Source organism: Mucor velutinosus, assembly GCF_035048745.1.
Source record: "Mucor velutinosus strain NIH1002 chromosome Unknown tig00000041, whole genome shotgun sequence".
NCBI lineage: Eukaryota > Fungi > Mucoromycota > Mucoromycetes > Mucorales > Mucoraceae > Mucor > Mucor velutinosus.
In genome coordinates, this window is record NW_027041905.1 from 3524973 (window position 1) to 3552523 (window position 27551).

Sequence of the window (27551 nt, forward strand, 5' to 3'; positions counted from 1 at the left end):
CCTGGCAAGCAAAAACATCTAAATCTTGCCCCCTTAAGTATCGAATGAAGGAATCTGAGGATTGAGGATTGTTGACTTTGAGTAGATATCGACAATTCAGAGATCCAAATTTGATATTTAAGGATTTCCTATAATTATTATGATTACTCATAATAATTATTGACGTGATGAGGGGTTGGTAGAAGCCTTCTTCTTCGAAGCCGTTCCACCGTGACGAGGGCGTGATGCCTTGTCCTTGTTGTCCTTGTGCAATTGCTTGGCCTTGCGACGTTGAAGCCTGAGCTGGCGCCTCATCTTCTGGAGAACCTCATCCAGAGGTATAGAGCTGCTTGCCGCCTCCTTGGCCGCTTCCTCCATGTTGATATCGCTATCATCGACGTCGTCGTCACCATCCATCTCATCATTAAGATCATCTTCCGGAGTGTCGCCCTGTTGCTCCTGAATAACCGTTGAACTCTCTTGTTCAGAATCACCCGCTTCAACCGCCTTGGTGAGCTCCTCCCCAGTGTCAGCGACGTCCTTTCCATCCTCATCACTAGATGGAATGGGTGCTGTCTCTTCAACAGTGGAAGAGGATTCCGTGGTATTGGAATTGTTGATGGTTGATCCTTGAGAAGATGCTGGGATGATATCTGTAATGAAGGGTTTAGTAACCTTCGACTTGTCAGAAGTACTCACATCTGCCTTAGCAGGTGTAGGTACTGCAGGCGCTGCCTCCTTGTCAGTAGCCTTCGACTGATGTGGTGATGTGTGTGTTGTGTTCAACTTGGCAGCCTTCTTGCGTTGATTCCACCATGCGCCCGGACATGTGGCTTGTAAGTGATTAGGGCTACTGCAGATATGACAGTGCTTCACTCGTTGACTCATGACAGGACAGTTGCCAAAGACATGATCAGTGACATGACAACGACTACAGGTAGGCTTCATACCAGTGTAGGTAATCTTGAGAGTTTCACCAGATTCCCAAGAGTTAATTTGAGGTACCAGAGGTGCATACTCTTTACCAGGAATGAGATTCAAAGTGACGAAACCTCTACCAGTAAAGAAGTGCCCATGCACAGTATGGAGCAGACCCATCTCCAAGATTTCTCCATATTTACCAAAAATTGTTGACATTGCATCCTTCAGCGTCTCCTCGTCTTCATAAGGTAGATTGCTTACACTAACCCGAACAATGGTAGCGTCCTTAGGATAGGTACGGCTGACAATGACTTGCTTTCCTTCATAGGTAAACTCTTTCTTCAGGGCGGCCTCCCTGGCTTCAGCAGTGCGAAAATTGATTTCAAAGTACTTGGTGGTTTGACTGACGTTACGGATGCGAAGACCCAAGGCATCCGGGAACTGATTACGAAGTACTACCGCAAGATCCTTGAAATTAACCTGCAATGCAAGGAATTGCTCAGTCGAGATGATCACAGAGTTCTTGTCCCTGGCGTGGAGGAATAGTTGTCCCCCCTCGGTGAGCTGGCCCAGCTCGTCAGAGTTGCGAGATGTCAGATCAAATGTGTCCCTGGTTTGATCCGACTTCAGGATTTGCGCATATGACCGCATAGGATCCTTTTGTTTGGTGGCGTTGTGGCGAGAATCCGTGGCTTTTCCACCTTTAGGATCTCGTCCTTTAGGCAATGTTTGTTTATCGGGAAGAGCCATGAAGAAATCGAAAAAGGGCAAACACTGTCCAATCTTGAACAGAAAAAAATAGACTGAGTTTGAATAAATTTTGGCGGTAGCGCTGCTGCTAGTTGGTCCAAATGCCTTTCTGATGATAACAATGATGATGGCAATGATGATTGCGATGCTGGTCAAATGGGGATCATGGAAGTAAAACGAACATCACTTAGTCTGAATGCTTTTTTTGAGAGTTTTTCCTTATAAAGATGTCCTTTACAATGACCATATCTCAAAAAAGTCGCTGTAGATCTTACACAAGTCCTGTATTTACTTATGGTCAACTTTATGTCGCTATCTCGAGAGCGACGCCAGCGAATAGATACCTTCCCTTCTCGACTCTGATATGGCCTCTCTTTTTATTATTAATTGATTGTTTAAAATCTACTTGATATGCCAGATTTTTATTATCCCTGATTTGGAATGTGTTCGGCGAGAGCCTGCAGGGCAACGCCGTCACCGAGCGTAGCGAGATTGATCGGCTATAAATATACTTAAAAACTATGAAAAAAACGTATAAAATTACAAAAATTGAGTACCGGACAAGGCTCAAAACACCTTTATTCGCAGTTACAAGCATGCTCATGAGATCCTGAGTGAAGAAGAAGAACAACGAGTCTGAATCATATTAGCGAGGGTGCTCGCATTCGACCTAACCTTCAAGCGAGATTGGAGCTAATTGTTGGTGAAAATAGGCGCATTCAGATTCTGCCAACTGACAACAAGATTGCAGCCATCATTCCCAACTAGTATTTACATACAAGTTTCAAAGATATCCTTATCACATACCAAAGTAGCTTCTCAGCCAGCGCCAATAGTCTCTTTCAAATGAACCAACAAAGCGCATGCTGCCTAAATGTCATGTGGAAATTTTGCAAATCATGATTAGGAAGTTGCGACCCTATATTTTAATAGTGAGTCAAATAGACTGGCGTTTTAAGGTATAAAAAATGCCTAAAAAGAGCAAAATAAAGTATTCAGACTAAGTGATGTTCGTTTTACTTCCATGATCCCCATTTGACCAGCATCGCAATCATCATTGCCATCATCATTGTTATCGTCATTGCCATCATCATTGCCATCATCATTGTTATCATCAGAAAGGCATTTGGACCAACTAGCAGCAGCGCTACCGCCAAAATTTATTCAAACTCAGTCTATTTTTTTCTGTTCAAGATTGGACAGAGTTTGCCCTTTTTCGATTTCTTTAAAGTATTTTGTAATATTCGACTATATAAACTGTGATGATCACCCTACGCTTCCTAATACATTCTTAGAGTACTTTTCAAGGCGCTTCCAATGGTGCTAGTTGTAATAGATGTTTTGACTAAAAGTACTGAGCAATTTGATAAAATATGAAATGAGGTTTTCAGCGAAAATAGCCATATTTTGCATAAGAAAACCTCATAACAGTGGTTTCAGAGGCTGCTTTGGATCGAGAGAAATATTTTGGTTTATTATATACCATAATAAAAGTCTTCATTTTCAAGGTGAAAAACGCGATCGTTTGATTTTCCAAGAAAACCATGAGGTAACCCTCATGCTTTTTGGTCGATCTTTGGCCATGTTTTTTGGGTCCTCAAAAAGTTGAGCAAAGGTGCCTGGAAGTTACTGCTACTCGAGTACAATTGTTTGGCATCATTCCGGTGGCTCAGAGAGGTCTACATGTCAAGATATGAAGGCTTGAAAACTGTCGAATTTGGTTATGTTTTTGCTGTATAGCTTTTATTTACTCGGCATGAATCACATCTTTGGCAGCTGAAACCTTCTGGAAGGCAGTTCTGCAGCCTGTGCAACTTCTAATTCGAGTAGGAGGCGTATTGCTTTTGGTAAAGCTAATTCATGCAAATTTTGACACGTTATGTTGTTGGTAAATTTATTTATAGTGAAAATGAGAAGTCAAATTTACTGCTTGATTACTGTGGTTTTGCACGTTTGCTTCGTTACGGTATAACCCTCTTAAGGTCAATGTAACCAAATGGTGCCTTGAAACCACAAATCACTCAATCTACAGCCAAATAGCAGGCAAAAAATCACTCGAATTAGATGCGTTATGTTTTTAAGAGAGGAGCTTTTAATCTCTGATTATATGCCCTTTGAAGCTAACTAGAGTGTGATATATGCTGATGAGCCATCCTTTCGTCTGATATTGGCAATCGACATGTACCGCTGTATACAAATAACGCAGATTCACGATCAAATGATATCCTATGGCGGTATCCATTGTCACTGTTACCTCTTCGAGATATGTACACATTTCGGACGCTGGTGGCGACTTGCTGATAGTGACAGTAGCATATTCCTTTGATTTAGTGTTCTGTATACTATCTAATGTTTCTGTAGAATCGGTATTTGACAAGACATACTCATCAACAGATGGGTATTTATTTTGATTATTGGAAATGAAATTAAAAGATGATCGTTGTTCTTAAGTACACATTGAATCAAATCCCAAAAAATGAGTGCCATTATGTAATTTCTGTCAAGACGACTGTCGCAGTAAGTAGCCGACTACGGCAATGAGTAAATTTGCGAGATTTTGTAATTGGATACCATCAATTCAACGGTTATCTTAACGCGCATTTTTACACAATCTTCACTAAATTTGGACTCACCAAAATCAAAGATATATTTCTAACGCAAGAAGTACTAGTAGTAGACCCTTAGAGATCAATTACAATTTTGGCAGCTAACCCTGGCTCAGATCATTTTTGAAGGGATGCATATCCCAAAAAGCGCATTGCATTCTGTTTATGATGAATGATATCTGAGTTCTCTAGGTATTGCCAGTATAGCATCATCTGATGCTATCATAGTATTATATTTATACATTTTTTTTTATTATTGTTATTAATTGTTTTCTTAACGAGTATAACATACGTTTTATGCTTGAGCAAATCCAAATCTGGAGTGTCTTCTAATGGGAGAATCCAAGTTGTTGTTCAGAACAGCGGCAGCAGCAGCAGCACCATTACCACCATTGTTTGGTTGTTGCTGCTGTTGTGGTTGGCCACCCAACATACTCATATGAGCAAAGGGATTGAACATGCTAGTGTACTTTGGTGTAGGGGTAGAGTATGTGAGAAAGTCGAGCACAGATGGAATGGTAGAAGGAATGAGTTTTGAAGTAGATGCTGATTGAATAGCTTCCAAGTTTCGTTGCGCTGGAGAAGGTTCAGCCTTAGCATCATCACCCAGTAACAATGCTGATACACCCAATGTAAGCTCTTCAGCTGCTTGATCGTCCTGTCTTTGTTTGCTTTCAAATTCTGCCTCTGTTGGTAATGGACATAAATCCTTGTAAGCTTGACCGAGAACAAAGCCTGTTAGCCCCAGGTCGAATAGAGAAGGTTGTGTAGTAGCTGATGCCGCAACGCTGTCGTGCTCTGCTGATTGTTGCTGTTGAGAGGGTCCACTTGAAGAGGATGGCGAGGAGGAGGATGCCACAGACTCATCTTGTTGTGATTCTTCAGTGACAGATTTACCATTGACAGAAGAAGATATGGAAGGCGAAGTAATTGTAGCAGCAACCGATTTGGGTGTAGCAGGTTGTGAGGTGGAAGCTTCAGTTGTGGTCTTTTGTTGTTGCAATTGCTCCTTTCGCTTTTTCTTTTCACTCTTACGTTTGGGCATAGGAGGGAATTGTGTCTTTTGTTGAGAGGCTGCAACTGCTGCTGATAGTGTGGGCCCGAATGCATCTGAGACACTAAGAACAGGTGTAGAGGGTGTACTGCTAACACCCACCTTGGCCCATGAAGCTGAGGCTGGCAATGCTGAGTCGTCTGTAACCTTGTTGCTGGTCTTTGAACTGCTGGATACAGCCGGGAAATCATCGCTGGAGAGTTGAGGACGCTGCTGTTGAGGCGTTGAATGTTGTGGGTGATGGTGATTATGATGTGAGCTGGATCCCTCATATCTGTGACGATCGCCATGCTCATCGTCGCCATCTTCGGTCAACATGTCTCGCATATGGTGTTTGCTACAAAAGATCAATTAGACATTTCATGTAGTATGTCGTCCATCTCATCTTGATGCTCACCCAGTAGCCAATTCCTCCTTTGAAATTGTATCCATATCCTCGCCTTGTTCGTGCAAATACAAACAATTTGGATTTGGGCATGTCATGTTACGTAAATAATAGGTACAGTATTTTGTGGTACCATAGGATGCTCTAAAAATCCAAGTTTTTAGCCTATATCCTCTCAAGAACCATCGAATTCCAACTATTTACCTGACTACTCTATCAGCAATAACGCTACCATCAACAGCTGCAATTGCTTTGGCGGCATCCTCTTTTCTGTAATAAGTGACATAGACCGCTGCACTTGGTAGAGAGGTCATTTGCGATGCAGGAAGTGCTGGTTTCTTATTAATAACAATTTTGGAGATTTTACCAAACTGACCAAAGTAGTCGTTGGATCTAACAATCTACATGATTCCCCGGGTTAATATGCAATCATTTAGTTTCTGATCAAAAGTGCTCCTTTTACCTCTTCTGTTGCTAAGCGAGGGTGAAGACCAATAATATATACCAAATTCTTTTGAACAACACGCATACTAGACAAATGCCGTCTATTAGCAGATTCCATGTCCTTTTGCTGCTTTTCTTTTTCTCTCTTTTCTTTTCTGATACGTTGCAATCTGATGGATATTCCAGTTGTGTCAGTACTCGCTGATTTACAGTTGATTCTATATCCTTACTCGTCTGCGCTCACTGGTTGAAATTCTACCATTTCTTCAGAATATTCTCGACGACTATGGCACATTTCAACGTTAATTTCCAACATTTCTAGTTCACAAGTAGCTTAAACACTTACCAAGCGGGACAACGACCATTCAAGTTTTCCTTGATATGATGCCAGCAAAACCGACAGATCTAAACGTTGAAATCTTTAGCGTTTTCATTGCTTTTGACAGTTGAAGCTTGGAGCCATCTACTCACCTGGTATCCACAAGGACAAGGTCTGAAGTTTCTGTCGGCAATATCCAACTCTTCCATACAGAGAGGGCAATCAAGGTCATCGTCAGAGTCCATGTTTGATAGTATGATTCTTTTTCAACAGTAAAAAATAAGATGATGGTGAAAAATGGAAACAACCACGCAACCATCCTGTTATAAAATTTTGACTTTCATTAAAAGTCCGTGTCAATGAGCAATTCAATGATCTGTTTAATTGAAACTAACTTCTAGATGTTGGATGCTATATAGCAATCAGGTCTCTAAAGAGATTTCCTTCTAGTAGAGCATTATTGCGCTGCAATCAGAACAGTCAAATTCTGGAGAGCCAGATTGCTTGTTGAAGGAGAGTTGCTGGATCAAGAAAGGTCTACGACGAATGTGATGATATGGTTCATTGCAATTCCACCTCGCCATTTCATACACATGGATCTCAAATCTAGGGATTGACTCACTCAAAATAGGGCTCGCATTTACGGAATTTTCGAGATCTATTGAGCCGAAGTGCCCCAATGATGCCACTTCTGATTCCACCAATGCATCTATACTTGAAAAAGACCAATGACAACCTGCTGCTTTGCTCAAATCCATTAAATATCAGATAGTTGCGTCACGATATACAACTGCCCCAGACTTGAATGAGAATTCTTTCGTCTCCCGATCAAGGATAACAAGGTAAGGGAGATTTGGACACTTCTTGCACTTTTTCTTCGATAAACCAAACGGTATGTTCAACATGTATACTTACAATCCATCTTCGAAACTGTAAACTAAAGCAGCACGATACTTCATAGATAATTACATTAAAAATGGGTGGAGCTAAAGGAAAATCATACATGGGATGGTAAGTGGGATCTCGATAAAATCAACATTTGGAAGAGAAATTTGCAATAAATTAACATGGATCATTCAGGTGGGGTCATATGGGTGGACCTACTCAAAGAGTATGTGATAGACTGCTATACGACAATTGCAACAACTGGACATTTGGTTTACTAATATGATGATTATAGGGTGTTGTCACTTACATTTTATCTCCCTTTGAGCAAAAGGCCTTTGCCGGTGCTGCTCACAACGCCGTCTTCAACACTGCTCGCCGTGTCACCTCTCAAATCCCTTACGTTGGTGTTGCATTCGGTCTCGGTTACTTTATCTACACCTCAGCAGTGAAGAGACACACTTATCTTTCTTCCAAGGCTGGTCATGCTGCCGAAGGTGGTGATCACTAAATATTTATATTACAACAATCAAAACTATACAACCAATCTCTCTTTTTTCGATAATAAAAAGATCAGATTTTATAATTATTTATTGAAAAAGATCACTCGACAATCCTACAGCGTCGTTCTGTCCAGTGTACACCTCACCAATGTTATTCTCTAATCTGGGGATTAAGTGACCCAGAGCTTTTTCGAGGCAATGTCTTGCTGTGTGATGATGGAAATGACATTTAACACGTATGCAATCAGTCTGTTGACATTGATACTTGAGGCATCTTTTTGAGAGAAGGTTAGAGCAATCCTGAAATTACCCTTTCTGAAGGGCTTAGAGAGGAGTACCCGGTTTCTGGTATCTCGCAAAAGAGACTTTGGGGAGGGGGGGGTAGAGTAGTTTCTGGTATCTCATGGAATCCTGGAGACACAACAGGCTGAAAGAACCTGATTTCTATTGAACTGTATATTTTTCTAATGTAGGGCATTAGAACCAAAAGAGACCCGGCAAGCAGAAGCACCAAAACCAAGAGCGAGTGCAGACATTTACTTTCTGTGAGGATTAACTGAGTGGCATATGTGATGGCAGACAGAGAGTCCCATCATGCTTGATTGTCCTACAAATTGACGGGATGTAGCAATCTGCAATAGCCTTATTATTAGGGCCTTGCCGCTGACTGTAGTTTGAATCCCAAGGTCTGATTCATCAGGTTTAGCTCTGCCCCTGAAGACTACTCTACTCTAGTGCTCGAGTGGTACCTGAACGAAATGCCCACCAGAATGATTTCATTGTTTTGGCACGATTGCTTGGGGTTTGCCTCTGATCTTTTCGTCAGAAGTGTAATGAGAAACAATGGCAAAGGAGAAGAGAAGAAGAAGAAAGTCTTGTTGAATGGCTTTTTATTAAATGCATCAAGATCAGATCAGGATTCTTATTCAATGTCATTGTTGATATAAGAAGGATAGATTTTTAGTGGTGATCTATGCGTGTATATGTAGAGAATTAATATGCTATAAAATGATGGAGATGAGTAGAAGGGGGATATAAATGTAAATGCAGAAAGAAATGCAACATCTCAACGCTTTTGCTTTCTGAACAAAAAGACAAAGAACATAAAGAGCATGACATTAAAGATAGTGTAAGCACAGAGAATACCAAAGTTACGCCACCTGTTGCTGAAATTCCAGCCAATTCTCTCTTCGTAAAAGTCATTACCTGTCTTGTATTGACAATAATTACAAGAACCAGTAGCACCAGGATTGCCCAAATAGCCAGGTCCACCGTTATTGAAGAACTCTTGCATGTACTCGCCACACGTTTGGCCAGGTGGTGCGTTCACAATGAGGTAATCACCTTCTCCGCATACAACTTCTACACCTTCCATGACGTTGACTACCAGACCCTCAATTAGATAGTGATACGGATCGAGCCAGTACATCCACGCGCTCCAGAAACGAGGCATTGCACTTGGTGGCTGCATGATACCAGCAAACAGAATCAGAATAGACGTAAAGAATGGATTAATGACAGCTGCCATCGGAGGTGTCGCCGAGAAGGAAGCAATTGTGAAGCCAAGAGAGACTGAATAGAACAGGAACATGATGAAATGAATGTAAAAAAAGCCAATACGATCAGATTCGTTTTGTAAGCCGGCAGTCCAGTAGAAGCAAAACAAGAAGATGGTACCAAGCACAATCAGGTATGGAATCTCTACTAGCACACAAGACAAAGCAAATGGTGCCCAGCCGTAGTATTTAGAGGCATACTCACGTCTAAACCACATTCTTTCTTGCATGAAGCGAGGTTGTGCCAAGATAATCAAGGCGTTGGACATTAACAAGGTAGTAAACACAGAGAACATACGGTTCTGCATGTCAGCAGGCGTTGAGCCCAGCTTCCAGAACGAGAAACCAGAGATAAGACCAATGAAACACACATTAAACAATCTACCCATGTTGTAAGTAGGACAGCGCCACCAAGAGACATTCATACGCAGGTAGACAAGCTTTAGCTGCTCCCAGAAGGGAAGCGCGTAGGTGGTCACCTTGCGAGAGGCAGTATGATCTACAGTAGAGTGGATATCCTCTAGCTCTTGTTCAAGAGCCTCGGCCTCAGGAGACCCAGCCCAGACATCAGCCCAGTCCTGGGTAGACTTGCCAGCTGTACCAGCACCCACACATTCCAGAATGTACTCGGCAGGATTAGCTTGAGGAGAACACTTGGGACCACCATTCGACTCAAAATAGTCGATCATGGTGCGAGAATCTTTACCAATCTCACCAAAGTAAGCAGTACGGCCACCTCTCATCAACAACAGCAAGTGGTCAAAATGTTCAAACAGAGTAGCAGAAGGTTGATGAATAGTACAAAGCACGGGCCAACCAGCATCAGCAAGCTTACGAATGAAACGAACAATGTTGTAAGAGGATTGGGCATCCAAACCGGAAGTGGGTTCATCCAAGAAGAGCAGTTTGGGCTTACCGACCAATTCAGTGGCAATCGTCAGACGTTTACGCTCTTCTACAGAGATACCGATACCAGCTTCGAGATCACCAATCAAGGCATCGGCAATCTTTTGCATTTCCATGAGCACAATGATTTGCTCTACATAGTCATCCTTTTCTTCCTTGGGTACTTTTTGAGGTTGTCGCAGATAAGCAGAGAATCGAAGGGCTTCACGTACAGTGGCATTGGGATTGTGGACATCCATTTGTTCACAGTAACCAGTAGTACGTTCAAAGTCAGGACCGAGGGGTTCACCGTTCAGGTAGATGCGACCTTCAATCTTACCAATGGTCTTACGCTTGGCCAGCACATCAAGCAGAGTAGTTTTACCAGCACCAGAGGAACCCATCAAGGCGCAGAGATGCCCCGGCTTGACTATACCACCAACGCCGTTTAACAGTTGCCGAGTGCCTCCCTTGACAGGTACAGTGTAGTCAATGTGGTGCCATGAGAATGTAGTACCATCAGTAACAGCTTCCATCTCTTGATCATTGACGGTGGTTACTTGTTGCATCAGTTTCTCGTCCGAATCAGTTTCAGGAGCACAACCCTTCTTGTAGACCTTGGTGATGGAACCCTCCTTTTGCAAATCCACATACTCCATAGCCAGGGCAGTGAGAATGGTAAAGAAAAAGAAGAAGAGCACAACAGCTACAAAGTTGATCCAACGTTGCCAGACATAGTAGCCATAGTTGACAGCCAGATAATCATCACCCAAGATGTATGAGGCACCAGGTGCAGCACCAGGGAGAATACAAGTCTTGTATTCTTGATCTGTGTATGTAGGACCGTAAGGAACCGAGTTGGCACCTTTGCAAGAAAACTGTAAGTTTCTCATTTCATCAGAAATCAAAGCCTTGTAGCCGTACGCTAGCGGATTGATCCAGTAGATCCAAAAGAGCCAAGGGTGCATTTGCGTGTAGGGGATCTGATAACCACAGTAAATCAAAGCAGCAATCAAAAGAATACTGGACAGTTGAGAGGCAGTGAAGAAATTGGGAGAAACAGCACCCCAGAAACGGAAGAAGCCGTTCATACAAAGATTGGTCATGACGAGCACAATAAAGAATGTGAAGAACTAGATGAAAGTTAGTATCGGCTGATAGACATCAGTTGTGTATGCTTACTCTGCCAGCTTCCAATTGAAGACCCATCATAAAGTACACACAAATCTCAAAGATAATGACTTGAATCAACGCCAGAGGGACATCAGAAATAACAGTAGCAATGTAAAAGGCAGAGGGATGATATAAAGCGAAATGTTTGTGTTTTTCTAGTACCCGTCTTCCTTGCATGAACGCACTGAGCTCTGACTGAGCAATCAGGGCATTGAACAAGAGAGAAAACAGGAAGGCACCTCCACGAGAGAACTAACAAAGTTATTAGTATACGCACATGCTATTCAACAAGATAGATCTACTTACAGCACCACTGGCATCTTGAGGCATCATGAAAAAGACAGAAGCCATGATTAGACCCTTGACAACAACACCACCATAACGAGAGACAAGTGCACCCTTATCACCAAGAATCAATTGGAATTGACGAACAGTAAGAGCCTTGACTTGCTCCAGATACGTTGCGACAAAGGGAGAATGTTTGGGAGCATGCTTTTGATGAGCATCATTGAATGCTTCTCTAAAAGTCTCGGCAGGACGATCTTGATTGATCTTTTGTTCATATTCATCACGTTCTTGCATCATCTTGGCAAACAGAGCAGACTCCTCGTATACTTTTTCAAATTGAACAGCATTGACAGGCACATTTCCTTCGAAACCTTCACGGTATTCACGTTCATTCATGTTACAGAGACCAGTCAAGAAATCAGGCGTTGACTTACGGTCAGGACAATAGAACCCCATGTCGACAAAAAACTCCTTTGCAGTGCTAGTAGGACCAAAGTAGATGCAGCGACCTTCATCCAGCACCATGACCTTGTCAAAGAGATGAAAGATACTGTCTGAGGCTTGATAAAGAGTAGAGATGGTCGTCTTGTTGAGGATGTCAGTCATGATACGGAGAGAGCGGACATAATCCAGAGCAGAAGAGGCATCCAAACCACGAGTGGCGCAATCCCAGCAGTTGATGGAGCTACGAGTGGTCATTTGTTCAGCAATAGAGAGACGCTTACGTTCGCCACCAGAGAGACCACGCACAAAGGCATTACCGACCATGGTGTTCATTTGCTTTGTCAAACCAAGCATGTTTCCCAGCATGTAAAGAAGCTTATCAATAAACTCTGCCTTGGATTCACCGGGAAGACGCTTTCCAGGAGTCTTGTTTTTGAGAGCAAAACGAAGTGTTTGTTGCGTAGTCAAAGTAGGATAGTGCAAATCTTCTTCCTCATTGTAACAGACTTCTCCTCTGAAGTGCTTACCAAACTCCTCAGCATCAATGCCACCATAAGTCACTTCACCCTCAATGCTCGTGTAAGAAGCACGCATGTTAGCGAGCACTCGCAGTAAAGAAGTACCTAAAAAGAATAAATGTTAATTTGTTGTAACTACATAAAATTATTCGACCAAAACACATACAACCAGCACCAGGACGACCTAGAAATAACCAATGTTAGTTTGTGGTTTATATATAGAATCATTCGATTATACAATACCAAGTACGAGAAGCATTTCACCTGCCTTACAGAAACCATTGTTGTTTTTTAGAATGGTGAAATCAGTGCCTTGATGCTTTCCCCATTTCCAGAATTGTACAAAGGATGTGATCCAAGTCCAATTGGTAGAGATCACTTTGGCATCAGCACCTAAACCTTGCACAGTGAGATTCTTCCAAATGACGCCCATATTTTTGGGCTTCAAGCCAGCAGCCATGATTTGAGAGTGTTGCTCAGTGAGATATTCAGTCAAATCAAAGTCTTGTTGTTCTCCCTTCTCGACATCGGCACTGGCAGCAGCAGCGGCAGCACCAGAAGTAGCAGCAATTGAGGATTTTCTGCGAGATTGAGCAGTAAACTCACGGCGGATAGATTGATATCGCTCAATAGCACCATCAATGTCGACAGCGTTACCTTCCGTTTCACCATAACCACCTTCCGTTCTGCGAGTGTCTGTTCTTTCCATATTCGAGAAGCTGGCACTATCAGCATCAAAAGAAGGGGCAGATTCGTTCATGTTTGCATTGGATACTGGATTATTCTCATTTCGAATTTGCTGTCGTTGATCATATCTATCGTCTCGGTTAGGGTAATCAGCCCTTATACCTTCATCCGCTGATGGCATATCCATTTTTAAGAAAGTAAGATGAGATACTCTAACGTATCGTTTTCAGGAAATGACAAAAAGGCAACAGTAAAGAAAGAGACAAGCTTTGGATGCTTTTCGATTTGAAATCTCCTTTATACGTCTAGACAATTCACTCAACTCAGTTTTTTTTTTACCCATGTTTTAACATCCTTCTATACGGCAAAAGATATACTTATTACATCGCTATGCCCCGATATGTATTAAAAACTATGTTTCAAATACGTGTATTGGACACAAAATAAGAAATAGATTGGATAGCCCCAAAACTGTTTCTCATCATGTTCGGCCTAACTATTCCGCCATGAACGAAATCTCTCTATCGCCATTCTTCATAATTTAAAAGATGCAATGCTATATAAAAACAAGTCAAGGACAGTGATCAAATGTGTTGATTTGAAAGTCTATTTTGAACGCTATGAAATCGGTCGAGAGATATAGCAGCGAGCTTTTTGGCAGCGCAAAATTTATAGATGATCCGGAGAAAAGTTAACACTTTTTTTCCAGATCGAGTTTTAGTACCACAAGCCATGGAAGCAAATGGATAGTTATGTTATTCATATACGATACAGCCATCTGCGCTTAGATGCTGCATAATCAAAATGTCAAATGTTGCACGACTTGGTCTCTGTTACACAGGTCAATCATTAGCATCTTCAGTTGCCATGACAACGCTCTTAGTTTATGATTATTATAGCCTAATATGAACGTAATAATCTCATAAATTGGAATTTTGATGAACCGCACTTCGACTGTTCAACATTCGAAATAGATTACAGCATCACTCACACGCTTGATCAGGCTTTTGAATCAAGTATTCATACAGTTGTCTAGATTTATATTGTGTTCTACCTTGACACATATCTAGTGAACATTTTGATGTTTCAAACGATCGTTTCACAATTATCTATCTTATGCTGTCATGTTTACCAAGTATGAGGCTTCTAATAATAATAATGACTGAAAATCGCATAATTTCGGCAAAACTTGTTCGGTGAATGTACTATTTTGCTACGCACCTGCATCTTGTATGAATTTGAATCCTCTATGATGTGTCTACTGTCATAGCACACGAGTTCAAAATGATAACAAATTCCAAAGAATCGGATGGTTTGAGGTTGAAACTAGTTTGCTGTGATTAATCTCCCTAGCTATCTTGCTCAACATTCGTTTGTGCCTGAAATGCGAGTTAATGTGCACATTACATTGTGATTATCATAACATAATAAATGTTAAGTCCCTAGACACTTTTACAACACCAGTATGGAAACTGAGCAGTCAGGTATTTGTCAGGCATGGCTCATATATGATCAGAGATTTATATTAAATTACTATCAATCAACAATCAAGTTTCTTCTAATATTTTAACTATTATTACTAATTTTGCGATATTAGCCAAAGGTCCGCGGCAGCGCGAGCCACCTGAACGTAGTTTGGTTTCCACCAAAGCAAAGCGTAGGTCAGGAAACCAACCGAAGAGTCGAGATGCTCATCGTAATGTAATAAATATATGGTCCCTAGACACCTCCAAAGCCCCAAAAAGAAAAGAAGTTGGTCGAACAAGTATTTCGATGGACTGGCGTTATTAAATATAGAATGCAAGAAGAATAGCATGGCTAACAATAGTGCTATATAATTTGCCACCTACTTTCCATACGCTTCAAAAGCATCTATATACAGTATTTACTGTACTAGCCAATCTATCTCGCTACGTTCGATGCCGGCGTCGCCCTGTGGGCTCTCGCCAAAGACATTTTAAATCAGATATAATAAAATTCTGGTATATCAAGTAGATTTTAAACTTTTTATTATTAGTAAAAAAAAAAAAAAAAAAGAAAGGTTATATTAGAGCCACCAGGTGGAGGAGAAGAGATATCAACTTCAACATCCTTTTTGCTTACACTGATATCAAACGAAGCCTATTATTGGGGCAATAATGTGAAAGAAAATCCAAATTTTATGCAGCATTTGTACATCACAATCGCCATTTTATGATAATAGAATTGTCATATCATTCGCCGCTGCTGATGTTCTTAATAAGATGGCGACATAAAGCTGGTCATAAGTAAATTCAGGAGTTATGTAAGATCTACAGCGACTTTTTTTTTGAGATATTGTCATTGCAAAAGACACCTTCATGAGGCAAACCTCTCCAAAAAAACGTATTTGCGCTGAGTAACTGTCCTTTCAATTCCATGATCCTATTTAGTCAGCATCGCAATCATCATTGCCATCAACAACAGAAAGGCATTTAGGTCAGCCAGCAGCAAGCCGCTGCCAAAATCGATTCAAATTCAGTTTTTTTTTTTTTTTTTTTTCTATTCAAGATTGAACAGATTTTGTTTTTTTTTTCGACTTCTATAATCTATTTTGTCGTATTCGACTATATAAACTATGATGATTATCCTATGCTTCCTAATACATTCTTGAAGTACTTTTCAAGGCACTTCCAATGGTGCTAATTGTAATAGGTGTTTTTGCTGAAATTATAGAACAATTTAGTAAAATATGAAAAGAGGTTTCTGGCCAAAAAGTCGAGATTTTACATATCCAAGTCCCACAAAGATGATTTCAGAGGTTGCTTTGGATCGATAGAAACATTTTGATTCAAGATATCCCATAGTAAAAGTCTTCATTATCAAGGTGAAAAATGCGATCGTTTGATTTTCGACGATATTTTTTTGGTCCCCAAAAAGTTGAGCAAAGGTGTCAGAAAGTAACTGCCAGACGAGAGCAACCGTTTGGGGCTATTCTGACAATCTAAAACGGCCTTGAACGCTAGAAAACGCAGCTCAAATGCATTCATATTTTGCTGTATTAGGGACACTAAGGACTAAAAAGGGGCAATACCAGTACGCTGCTTGCCCGTATATGAATTAGCTACGTGTATATGGATGTAGGGTATCACATAACACTGTGACTAAAAAAGATCTGAATATTGCTGAATATTTCTGAATCCATTTTTCGGAAAACTGCCACTTTACGAAAAATTTGTCGAAATTTTTCTGAATGGCATTCTTAGAAATTCGGAAAAGTGCTCACTTAATTCAGAAAAATTCAGAGAAATTCATTCTGGAAAATTCAGAAAAATTCATGTAGTTTAGGGTGGTTTGCAAAATATTCATAAAAAAATAAATCAGAAATATAATAGCATTTAGTGCTATTATAATAGAAACCATTGTTTATTTCTTGACATATAATAATTGCGCTACTACTACAGAGAAACATGATGATATTACATTACGGGCAGTAACAACAAAGCGTAGCCTAATCAGAATAAGCATAGAGATCAGAATTCCTTACGACTTGCGCACTCTCTTATTGTTGGGTCCCTAATACACAAAGATAAGTAGCTCCATCTATGATATCAATGCCTTACGATTACCTTTATGTTTCTACAATTTAAGAGATAGAGAGAATATCAGCATAAAATGGCTAACTCCAGGTGATGATGAGAAACTTACTGTCTTTGCAAATCTTGCGTTTCTGGTGATGAATATCTTCTGTGCTTTTCATATTCCTTTGCCTTTGATTTGTTTGATGCAGATACATTTTTTGATACTGGAGATGGCTGCATTGGCTATAATAATGATAGTGCACATTATAAAATGGAAAAGAAATGTGAGTTACTGCGCTATATCTATGAAAACTTAATTACTTGTTCTACTAGAGGCATATGTTGCGTGCTGATTCTTCTATAATATTACGATTAGTATCAAAGAGTACTTTTCTCTATGCAGCATTTACTTTTGTGATCCAGTATTTCGAGAAACATGAAAATTGATCTTGTCTACAATCGAATTTTCGTCATCGTCGACAGAATCTTCTTCGGATTGCGCTTGGGATCCCTCAGAAAATACCAGATCATCTTCATCGAATTGGGTTTGGTAAGTTGCGGTGTCATTGCTTGGCCTGGCATTGTATTTGTAATCGATTATGCCAGACAATGATTTGGAGACAGCAAACTGCGGCAACCAATCTTTGAAGAACCCAGAGATGTCAACGCCCTTTTTGGCTACATCGTCTATGACGGTCTTGATTAACAAGGCTTGAAACCTGTTGTCCAGCTTGCTAAAAGTGATATTTGGGAACTGTCTATCAGCTTTCTTTGCCTGGTTGTATGCTGCATCTTTGACAAGCTCCCAGACCTTCTTGCCATCAAGGTTTTCCCCACCTAATCGATGCTCCTCAAGGACGTTGATGCATAGCTCAACAGAAAGCTCCTCCAGATGTTTGCTATCTGCTTTGCTTGGACGGCATATCACTCCATCTAGTCTCGCAACATTGGCCGTGCTCGAAGAGGTAGATTGTTGAACAATATGCTGCAGCATATCTTTTACTTCGGTCTGGTTGTCATTACATTCCTTGACCTGTTTGCTAAGATTAGACAACTCCTGTTCAATGTTCTCCAATCTTTGTAAGAATAGTTGTTGTGCTTGATCCATTTTTGAATAAGTGATTAGTGTAAAGTGTAAAATAGAGCAGTGCTTTGAGATGGTTGTATCAATTGCGATAAATGCGTAACAATCTATGAAAGACAGAGAAAAACTGGTCTAGTAATGTTTCCAATAATTAATAGCACCCGCTATCACAGACATTGATGTTTCAATCATGCAGATTGAAACGCATGCAATGTGAACTATTAGATTTCACTATAGATATTCACATGGCTATTCAATACCAATCAAAGTGTATTCTATGTTCAATATTGCATGCGTTTCAATCTGTATGATTGAAACGCATGCAATATAAGGAGCATAAAAGACAATCCAGACAGATTTGTGTTTAACCTTTATTTCTAATATTATTTACGATGCCATTTTTTTGTGCCCAGTGTTGCCGAAGAATTCGCAATAGACATGAAAAACAGCATAAACTTTGGCACTCTTCAAATGACACAACAACTGTAGACTTGCACAACCTGGAGACTAATCAGTATCAAAGAAAGAAAGCAAGAACTGAACATGATACTCAGGCTGGATCTTACACTGAAAGAAATAGTCAGCAAGAAAACAGCGATGGTGAACCTGGTAGCGATGGCGGATATGACTTTGGAGACTCTGATGGACTCGGCGCTAACTATAGTGACAATCAGATGTCTGACAGTTGCGAGGCATTACCACCACTGGATGCTAAAAATACTGAGATCCACAAGATCTTCAGGGAAGAAAACTTGACAAACTCAAGCATCCGAAGACTTGTTCAATGACACAACCAAACGTATCCTTGTAAGTAACCATAACAAAGTTGGTTGTTTCAAAGCGCTAACATCTACTATGATAAGTTGCAACGCCTATAGTCTCAACATTCAAGGCCAGCTCTGCTAGGAAAAGGGCAACTTCTTTTGCACCTTATACAGTCGATGTGTGCATCAGGTATTGCTATGCCTTTCAACCAGAGGATGGGGACGAATGTCCAGTGTGCTTTGAAAAGAGATTCGATATTGATGGTAGCCCCAGAAGAACCATCAAGATGCTGCCAATCGGTCCACAACTTGCCACGTTGTTCGAAAATCCAAACTTTATCAGAGTGCTTGATGACGAGAATTCATCCATCAGAGCAAGGTTCAAGGGCGATATAATGCAAAATTTAGTGAACAACAAGCATCTATTCAACAATAGATACGACATTGGCCTGTCCCTGTACGTAGATGGATTCCAATCACACAAAAAAGGCGGTGCAAAGTTGAACTTGGTCATGCTACAAATCTTGAACCTTCCTTCTGCCTATAGATACAAAATGGAGTTCCTGATTGATTTCGCCATTATCCCAAACACCAAGAGATTAGACAGTTACCTTCAATACCTTGTCAGCGAATTGGAAAAATTGGCTCGTGATGGACTACAAGTGCAGAGAAACAACTCAACAAATATCTCGCTCAAAGTCCACCTCATGGGATCCTTTGGTGATATCCCCAGCGTCAGCGAACTCAATTTCCTCGCATCCCATACGTCGCTTCAAGGCTGCCGTTTTTGTACGATCATTGGCATCAGCAAAAATGGTGTTATTTCTTTTCAACTAGCAGCTAATGATGAAGATCGACCACTACGATTGCTAACAATTGAAGAATACAAATCCAGTGCACCAGAACTTGGTATCGAGAGGCCTTCTTTGTTTCGAAACCTGCCATCATTCATTGATCCAACGTTTGTGGGCTTGGATGAATTTCATTTGTTTGGACAAAACATGGGACCAAGAATCAAGAAAATGTTTACGGACAAGGAATCGATTCTTCGCTTGAAGCCGCGACAAATAGAGAAGATTAGCATTTGCTTGAACCAACTTGCAAGCACATCACCTTTGATCTTCGAAGGCAATTTCATGGATGTCTTCAGCAAGGGAGGGACAGCTCGAGGAGTAGATTGGTTGGTGTTCCTGAAGTACTTTGTGCCCACAGTTCTTATCGACCACGTTGATTTATGCCATTTGGATCCTACTGTCTCTGAAGCTGCCAAGGAAGCCCTACGTACAATATCTCTGATTTGCTCAGTATGCTTGCAGCAGGATATATCTGAGAGCGAGATACAAAAATTGGAGGAACTAATAACCAAGTGGCACCAATTTCTTCGTCTTCACATCTCAGCAAAATTCTTTCCAACCAGCGAACATTATTTGGAGCATATCACGATGGTGATTCGAAAGATAGGCCCCATGCCTCAGTACAGTTGCCGTGTTTTGGAGAGAAGGATCCAAATGATCAAGAAGAGGATCCATGGCTGTAGTCAAGTTGCAAAACAAGCGGAAAATATCATGCTGGATATTGCATGTAACAGCTATGAAAAAAGAAGGACAATTGCATTTGACAATTCGACGGATACTGCCATCACCTTCTCGAAATCATTGAATATGGGCGACATCAAGCTGTCACCGTCTATTGCTTCTATGTTGTGCAAACATTACAACACTGCTCGTGTCAATCCGCAGATCAAGTGCGCTACCTCACTACGACTTGGCAACAACATCACGATCGACTCTACTTTCGATCCACCAAGTAGAAAGAAGAAGCTGTCAGACCATGCCCTGGTCAATTGTGCTCGCCGCAGTTCGCTACCATTGCTGGTAAAGGTGTTGCTCATCTTTGAGCACAACTTCTCTGGTGCATCACATGCTCTAGCCGTTTGCCAAGTCTATCAGAACGTAACGGTATCAACGTCCGGCATCCCTGAATGTTTCCTTGACAATGCCAACTCGGATACTTCCAATGGTGCATGGGATCTGGATATAATAGCTGTCGATGATATTTTGTCTTCAGTTGCAGTTCTGAAGTCTGCCATATCTGGGAAGCTCTTCTTTGTTTGGCCTGATATGAAAAGAATTGGTTTGAAAGTATACAATGATGATTCTATATTTGACTTTGCATAAAATAAATATACGCCAACATCATGGTCACCTTTCTCTCAAACTGATGTTTGTACATCCTTCCAAATTACTAGCCATCCCACTGTTCTATATCTTAATGCTCATTCTTTTGCCCGGTCGCATGCAAAGCTGAAAATTCATTCCTAATAATAATAACTAGTTAATATTGTTTCCTTTCTATTGTTGCTCTGTAATAATATATCTTCTTTCTTTCTTCTTCCTATCCTATTATGACATTCAGAGACCTCTAAATAAAAAATGGAGCACGACTCCCTTACAAGAAAGAATCTGAAGCAGTTGACAAATAAGAAATAAAAATGGCGTAGCGATGACTACTCGCTTTTCTGATGAAGATCGTTTCGTGGTAAAAAAAATCGCTGAATAATATCTAAATTTTTCTAAATTTCTCCAAATTTCTCTAAGCTTAATTTATTAATTTTCATCTGCATGAATTTATCTGAATATTTCCAAAGGGATTTGGACAAATTCAGAGTGATTAAGACATTTTTAGGATATTTCAGAAAAAATTGGTCAAATTCTAATATATTCAGATAAATTTGAATCTTTTTTAGTCACAGTGTAATCATCAAATCCACAGATAATATGAAGGGTTTTCATGTGCTAGTGGTGGTTCGAAATGAAAGTATCAGTAATTTGATAAGATACGCAAGGACAATCGGTAGAGCTAGCTGCCGCTGCGCAGGTTGGTTCTCACCGAAGCAAAGTGAAGGTAGAGAGCCATTCGAAGCATAAACACTCGTATAATATTGTTCAGAAACATTGATACACAGAATCAGTTATAATACTTAGCATACAACACCCCGATCTGAGAGTCATTTTAATCATTAGTTTATTACTAAAATGTATGTACAGAATATAGAATTCATAAATAATTAGGACTTTTAGTGAATTAAATTATAGAAAATTTAGAAATTAGCGTCTACCCTTTCTTCTCAAGAAAACGACCAAGATAAAGACGAAAACGTTGAATATGAAAAAGGCAATGAGGATACCAAAGTTACGCCACTTGTGAGAAGCACTCCATTGCATACCAGTTTCATAAAATTGAGGACCTGATTTATACGTGCAATAGCCACATTGCTCTGGTTGAACAGCATCAGGGTTGGCCACATAGCCTGTAGCACCATTTGAAAAGAAATTGGCCATGTATTGACCACATGTTTGACCAGGAGGAGGGGGGAATTTGAGCAAATCTTCATCAGTGCATTGTACCTGGAGATCAGCCAACTCATTCACAGCTAAACCTTCAATGTAGTAATGGAAAGGATCAAGCCAATACATCCAAGAGCTCCAGAATTTGGGCATAGCGGATGGTGCTTGCATCAAACCACAGAAAAGAATGAGAATAGAGATGAACAGTGGGTTAATCACAGCGGCCATAGTAGGCAGTTCAGCTACAGCAGCAATACAGAAACCCAAGGTTACAGCCCAGCAGACCAATACGACAAAGGTAATGTAGAAATAACCACAAGATTCAGGGGTGTTGTTCATACCAGCGGTCCAGTAGAAACCAAACATAAAGGCAGCAGCAAAGAAGATGATGTAAGGGATTTCCACTAGCACAGCACTGATGCCAAATGGTAACCAGCTATAATATCTCGAAGCATACTCACGACGGAAATACAAACGTTCAGTCATGAATTTTGGTTGGGCCAGAATAATCATGGTCATGGCCATGATGAAGGTACTGAACAAAGCAAACACTTTGTTCATCATGTCTGAAGAGGAAGAACCAAGCTTCCAGAAGGTAAAACCAGTGACCAAGGAAGTAAACATAATGTTGAGGAAACGACCAATATTGTAGTCGGGAGCACGCCAGTAAGCAAATGTCATACGGCTCATGACGAGACGGAATTGAGTGCTCAGGGGAGTAGCATACATGTCAGCCTTACGAGTAGGTTTTTTGTCAGCGGTTCTATCGATTTCATCCAGTTCAACAGCGAGGGACTTGGCCTCTTCTGAATTCTGCCAGACGTCTGCCCAATCTTTAGTGGCTTTACCGGCAGTACCAGCACCTACTACTTCGAGAATGTATTCAGCGGGATTGGCTTCAGGGGAGCATTTGGGACCACCATTGGACTCAAAGTAATCAATCATGGTACGCGAATCTTTGCCAATCTCACCATAGTAGGCAGTACGTCCACCTCGCACAAGGAGCAACAGGTGGTCAAAGTATTCAAACAAGATAGCAGAAGGTTGGTGAATGGTACAAAGCACAGGCCAACCAGCATCAGCAAGCTTACGAATGAAACGGATAATGTTGAAAGAAGATTGAGCATCCAGACCAGAGGTGGGTTCATCCAAGAAGAGCAACTGAGGTTTTCCAACGAGCTCCATACCAATAGTCAGACGTTTACGTTCTTCTACAGAGATGCCAAAGCCACTACCAACATCACCGATTTGAGCGTCTCCAATATCATCCATTTCCAAGAGCAAAATAATTTGCTCGACATAAGCATCCTTCTCCTCCTTGGGCACATCGGAGGGTTGACGAAGGTAGGCAGAGAAACGAAGGGCTTCACGCACAGTAACAGCAGGTTGATGAATATCCATTTGCTCACAGTAGCCAGTGATACGCTCGAAATCAGTCATCAGGACCTCACCATTGAGGTACACATTGCCTTCTACTTTACCAATGGTCTTTCTACGAGCAAGCACATCAAGTAACGTGGTTTTACCAGCGCCGGAGGAGCCCATCAAAGCGCAGAGATGCCCAGGCTTGACTATACCAGAGATGTCGTTCAACAAATGAAGTGGGCCACCCTTGAAAGGAACGTGGTAATGAACATGTTGCCATGAGAAAGTTGTGCCAGTGGACATTTTGTCCATATTGTCAGTGACCTTTTGCTGTGCTAAACGACGTGCATCTTCTTCTTCGATGGTGCGAGGTTTGGGTGCTAATTACACAATTAGTAAGATGACATTTGAGGGGATATTGAGATAATACGAACCTTTGCCAGGTAAATAGAGCTTGGTCAATGTAGATGACTTGGACATGCCAACCAACTCCATAGCCAAAGCAGTGATAAATGTAAAGAACAGGAAGAAGGCGACAACAACTACGAAATCAGGAGCCCACAGTTGCCATGGCTTGTAACTCAATGCTTCTAAAAGATAACTATCACCACGAACAAAGTCTTCACCGGCGACACCACCTTGCATAGTACACACCATGTAGTTCCAGTCATCGTAACCAGGCCCATAAGGAACAGCGTTTCCAATACCAACACAAGAGTACACTTGACCCGACATTTCGTTAGAAAGCAAGGCCTTGTATGCGTATGTGATTGGATTAATGTAATAGATCCAGAACAGCCAGGGATGCATTTTCTTGTAGGGAATAGTATAGCCAGTATATGATGTGATGGCAATAAGCAGTACACCAGTGATTTGAGTAGCCAAGAAGAAGCTAGAGGTTATGGCGCCAAAGAAACGGAAGAAACCATTCATGCACATGTTCAAAAAGAACAGGACAATAAAGAAGGTGAAAAATCTGCCAGCTGTCAAGTTCAAGCCCATCATAAAGTAGGCGCAAATCTCAAACAGCAATACTTGCACTAAAGCATAGGGAATATCCATAATGACTTGAGCAATGTAGAAGGCCGAGGGTCTATACAAAGCATATTGCTTGTGTTTTTCGAGGATGGGCCGTCCTGTGAGAAACCTCACTAGCTCTGACTGGGAGATAAAAGAGTTGAACAGAACTGCGAAAAAAAGAGCACCACCCCTCGAAAACGCGCCCGTTGCAGTGAGTGGAAGTTGGAAGAAGCAAGAAGCTGTAATCAGAGACTGAATGAGAATTGTGCCGTATCGAGAGATGAGGGCTTGTCTGTCCTTGATGAGCAAATGATGCTGGCGAATAGTAAGTGCCTTGACTTGTTGGTAGAAAGACGCAATATAAGGTGTGCTTTTCTTTGCACGTTTTTGGTGTTCTTCGTGAACAGCGTCAGCAAAATTAGCTGCCTTATTCTCCTTCTCCACTGCTTCGTTGTATGCTTGAAAGTCATTCAACATGGTCTTGTAGATCTCTGATTGTAGATAGGCAGTTTGAAACTCTGATGCATGTTTGGGTGCTGAATCCTCGAAACCTGGCTTAAATTCACGTTCGACAGGATTACATAAACCAGTGAGAAAATCAGGCAGTGATTTTCTGGAGGGTCTGTGGAATCCAAGAGCATCAAAATAATCCTTAGCACCACTGGTAGGGCCATAATAGATGCAGTAGCCTTCGTCCAAAAGTAGCACCTTATCAAACAAGTTGAAAATACTGTTGGAAGCTTGATAAAGAGTTGCAATGGTGGTGATGTTGAATACATCTGTCATGATGCGAAGAGACCGGACATAATCAAGGGCAGAAGCCGCATCCAAACCACGAGTAGAGCAATCCCAGCAATTAATGGTGCTACGCGTCGTCATTTGTTCTGCAATAGAGAGACGCTTACGTTCGCCACCAGAGAGACCACGCACAAAGGCATTACCGACCATGGTGTCCATTTGCTTTGTCAAACCAAGCATGTTGCCGAGCAAGTAGATGACACGATCTACAAAATCCTTTTTGGATTCTTCATTCAAACGCTTGCCAGGTGTCTTTGTACGGAGAGCAAATTGCAGTGTTTGTTTGGTAGTCAAAGTGGGGTAGTGCTGATCCTCTTCTTCATTATAGCACACTTGGCCCCTGTATTTCGATGCAAATTCTTTGGGATCAATGCCGCCATAATTGACTTCGCCGCCCACATGTGTGTAAGCACCTCTCATGTTGGCAATCACCTTGAGGAAAGAAGTACCTAAAAACAGCCAATATTTAGTCGTCATTTAGTTGAAATCATTAAACTCTAACACATACAACCAGCTCCAGGACGACCTAAAGACAACCAATGTCAGCTTGATGCTCGCATGGAATCATCACATTATACTCACCGAGCACCAAAAGCATCTCGCCATCTCGGCAGCATCCAGTGAGATCGTCAATAATCACTTTTGTACTTGCATTCTTCTTTTTAAACAGTCTCCAAAACTTTAATACTGCCATGATGTTTGAAATCACAGTTGGAATGGTGAAAGCGTCTGCACCTAAACCCTGAATACATTAAATTCATGCGTGAGTTATTTGGAGATTTCCGCAAAATTCTTTTGCCATATTTACTTCGACGTGAAGATTCTTCCAAGACACACCTAAATGTTTACGCTTTTGGCCATTTTCTTCTTGTTCTCGGTGGATGCCGTGCAGAAATTCATCCAAGTTAAAGTCATCTGAACCTGCCTGACCTTCCTCGGCTTTGGAAGGAGTGCTTTTACGACTCATTCGACTGAGCTCCCGTTTCAATGTCTGATACTCATTTTTGGCACCTGTCAAAATGTGAGTACATGTGTTGTGGATAGGCAAGCAGCGTTGGTATTTTTTACCTTGGACATTGACTTGATTGACATCTGTCTCTCCATAAGTACCATTTCTGCCAACGTTGTCGTCGTGTGCAATGGTGTCTTCGGTGGAGGACGCATCATTGTATTTCGGTTGGTGACGAGACACCTCTATGTGATCTGCTGGTTTTTCTTCCATACAAAAATTATAAAAATAATCAGGAAAAAATAGAGAAATGTGAGAACAATGCCTCTATATTTATATGAGAACCCCCAAAAATCATTCTGTGCACAATCGAAATGGAAAAAAACCTTAAAAAAAATAGCTTGAGAGAAACACAGCCAGTCGAATCTGGACCATTGTCTTGCTTTGCTGTCGTTTGTAGTAGCCCTATTGCTCGAATAGGCATATGCCATCTTCAAATTTTCTCTTGATCGAATTTCCATCAGAATATATTAAATCATCAATTACATATTTGCCAAGCCAAAACGCAATATGGTACTCACTTTGTGTTCCAATGTAGGATGACACGAAAAGTAGTAGGCCGCCTTCTCCGGTTTCGTCTTGTAACCTAGTGTGGTTTGGTGGCCAAACTGATATATAATTCAAGAATAACATGTATACACACATGCAACTCAGATCTAACTGCAATCTATGCATTGGTGATGACATTTGTACCACATCAACATATATCATTGAAAAACGTAAAATATGCCAGTGTGGTCAAACTTGGAAAGCGCTGTTATGGCAACAATCTGTCATAGTGATTTCCATATGTGCCTTGAGTATCACACCCGCATCTATCATATAAGGCATGTAAATGCAAAATCCTAGGCTTTATGAATACATGTCTGTTTCACCTTTTACACTAACATTTAAAATGAAATGATGTAGGCGCGGGGAAATGTTGGCCGTAAGGATGTACGGAGAAATCTCACCGAGATCATGTTATTCGCTCATGCATCCTGCCTCTTCTCCATCCATCTTGCACGTACTTCTCAAAAAGAATAGTCCTGATAAGCAACACCACGCTTGATCCTTCTAGGTTTGCAATTATTTTGCAGAATATCACTTTCTCGATTATTCATTCCAAGCCATGCTGCCCATCTTTCTCAAGCAATGTCAATGTGAAACCGGCACGGAGTAATTACATTTCAGTAAATGCAGTATATGTAAAATATCAGTCGATCAAAGAATTACTGAATGCGTTTGC

The 27551-nt window shown here is 41.1% G+C and overlaps 8 protein-coding genes across 8 annotated transcripts; 3 read left to right on the forward strand and 5 right to left on the reverse strand.

The window, feature by feature from the left end:
* Positions 1-156: 156 nt before the first annotated feature.
* ATC70_001366 (uncharacterized protein) lies at positions 157-1650 on the reverse strand (the record flags this gene model as incomplete). The annotated part of the gene is made up of 1 exon (XM_064820762.1): positions 157-1650. The coding sequence occupies one exon, from the start codon at positions 1648-1650 to the stop codon at positions 157-159; it is 1494 nt and encodes a 497-aa protein (XP_064684682.1).
* A 2901-nt stretch (positions 1651-4551) lies between these two features.
* ATC70_001367 (uncharacterized protein) lies at positions 4552-6703 on the reverse strand (the record flags this gene model as incomplete). The annotated part of the gene is made up of 7 exons (XM_064820763.1): positions 4552-5647; positions 5708-5839; positions 5900-6096; positions 6159-6309; positions 6370-6423; positions 6486-6544; positions 6611-6703. The coding sequence occupies 7 exons, from the start codon at positions 6701-6703 to the stop codon at positions 4552-4554; spliced, it is 1782 nt and encodes a 593-aa protein (XP_064684683.1).
* Positions 6704-7434: 731 nt separating this feature from the next.
* On the forward strand, positions 7435-7854 carry ATC70_001368 (uncharacterized protein; the record flags this gene model as incomplete). The annotated part of the gene is made up of 3 exons (XM_064820764.1): positions 7435-7469; positions 7539-7569; positions 7639-7854. 3 exons carry the CDS (start codon positions 7435-7437, stop codon positions 7852-7854), a joined length of 282 nt encoding a protein of 93 aa, XP_064684684.1.
* A 1058-nt stretch (positions 7855-8912) lies between these two features.
* On the reverse strand, positions 8913-13584 carry RPL34B_1 (60S ribosomal protein L34B; the record flags this gene model as incomplete). Its single annotated transcript, XM_064820765.1, has 5 exons — positions 8913-11420; positions 11470-11712; positions 11767-12815; positions 12877-12894; positions 12954-13584. 5 exons carry the CDS (start codon positions 13582-13584, stop codon positions 8913-8915), a joined length of 4449 nt encoding a protein of 1482 aa, XP_064684685.1.
* A 3758-nt stretch (positions 13585-17342) lies between these two features.
* On the reverse strand, positions 17343-18044 carry ESF1 (pre-rRNA-processing protein esf1; the record flags this gene model as incomplete). Its single annotated transcript, XM_064820766.1, has 1 exon — positions 17343-18044. One exon carries the CDS (start codon positions 18042-18044, stop codon positions 17343-17345), a length of 702 nt encoding a protein of 233 aa, XP_064684686.1.
* A 368-nt stretch (positions 18045-18412) lies between these two features.
* Positions 18413-18808, forward strand: ATC70_001371 (uncharacterized protein; the record flags this gene model as incomplete). Its single annotated transcript, XM_064820767.1, has 1 exon — positions 18413-18808. One exon carries the CDS (start codon positions 18413-18415, stop codon positions 18806-18808), a length of 396 nt encoding a protein of 131 aa, XP_064684687.1.
* A 263-nt stretch (positions 18809-19071) lies between these two features.
* On the forward strand, positions 19072-20961 carry ATC70_001372 (uncharacterized protein; the record flags this gene model as incomplete). The annotated part of the gene is made up of 1 exon (XM_064820768.1): positions 19072-20961. The coding sequence occupies one exon, from the start codon at positions 19072-19074 to the stop codon at positions 20959-20961; it is 1890 nt and encodes a 629-aa protein (XP_064684688.1).
* Positions 20962-21891: 930 nt separating this feature from the next.
* On the reverse strand, positions 21892-26536 carry ATC70_001373 (uncharacterized protein; the record flags this gene model as incomplete). The annotated part of the gene is made up of 6 exons (XM_064820769.1): positions 21892-23876; positions 23931-25763; positions 25823-25840; positions 25897-26056; positions 26123-26325; positions 26383-26536. The coding sequence occupies 6 exons, from the start codon at positions 26534-26536 to the stop codon at positions 21892-21894; spliced, it is 4353 nt and encodes a 1450-aa protein (XP_064684689.1).
* Between the last annotated feature and the right edge of the window lie 1015 nt (positions 26537-27551).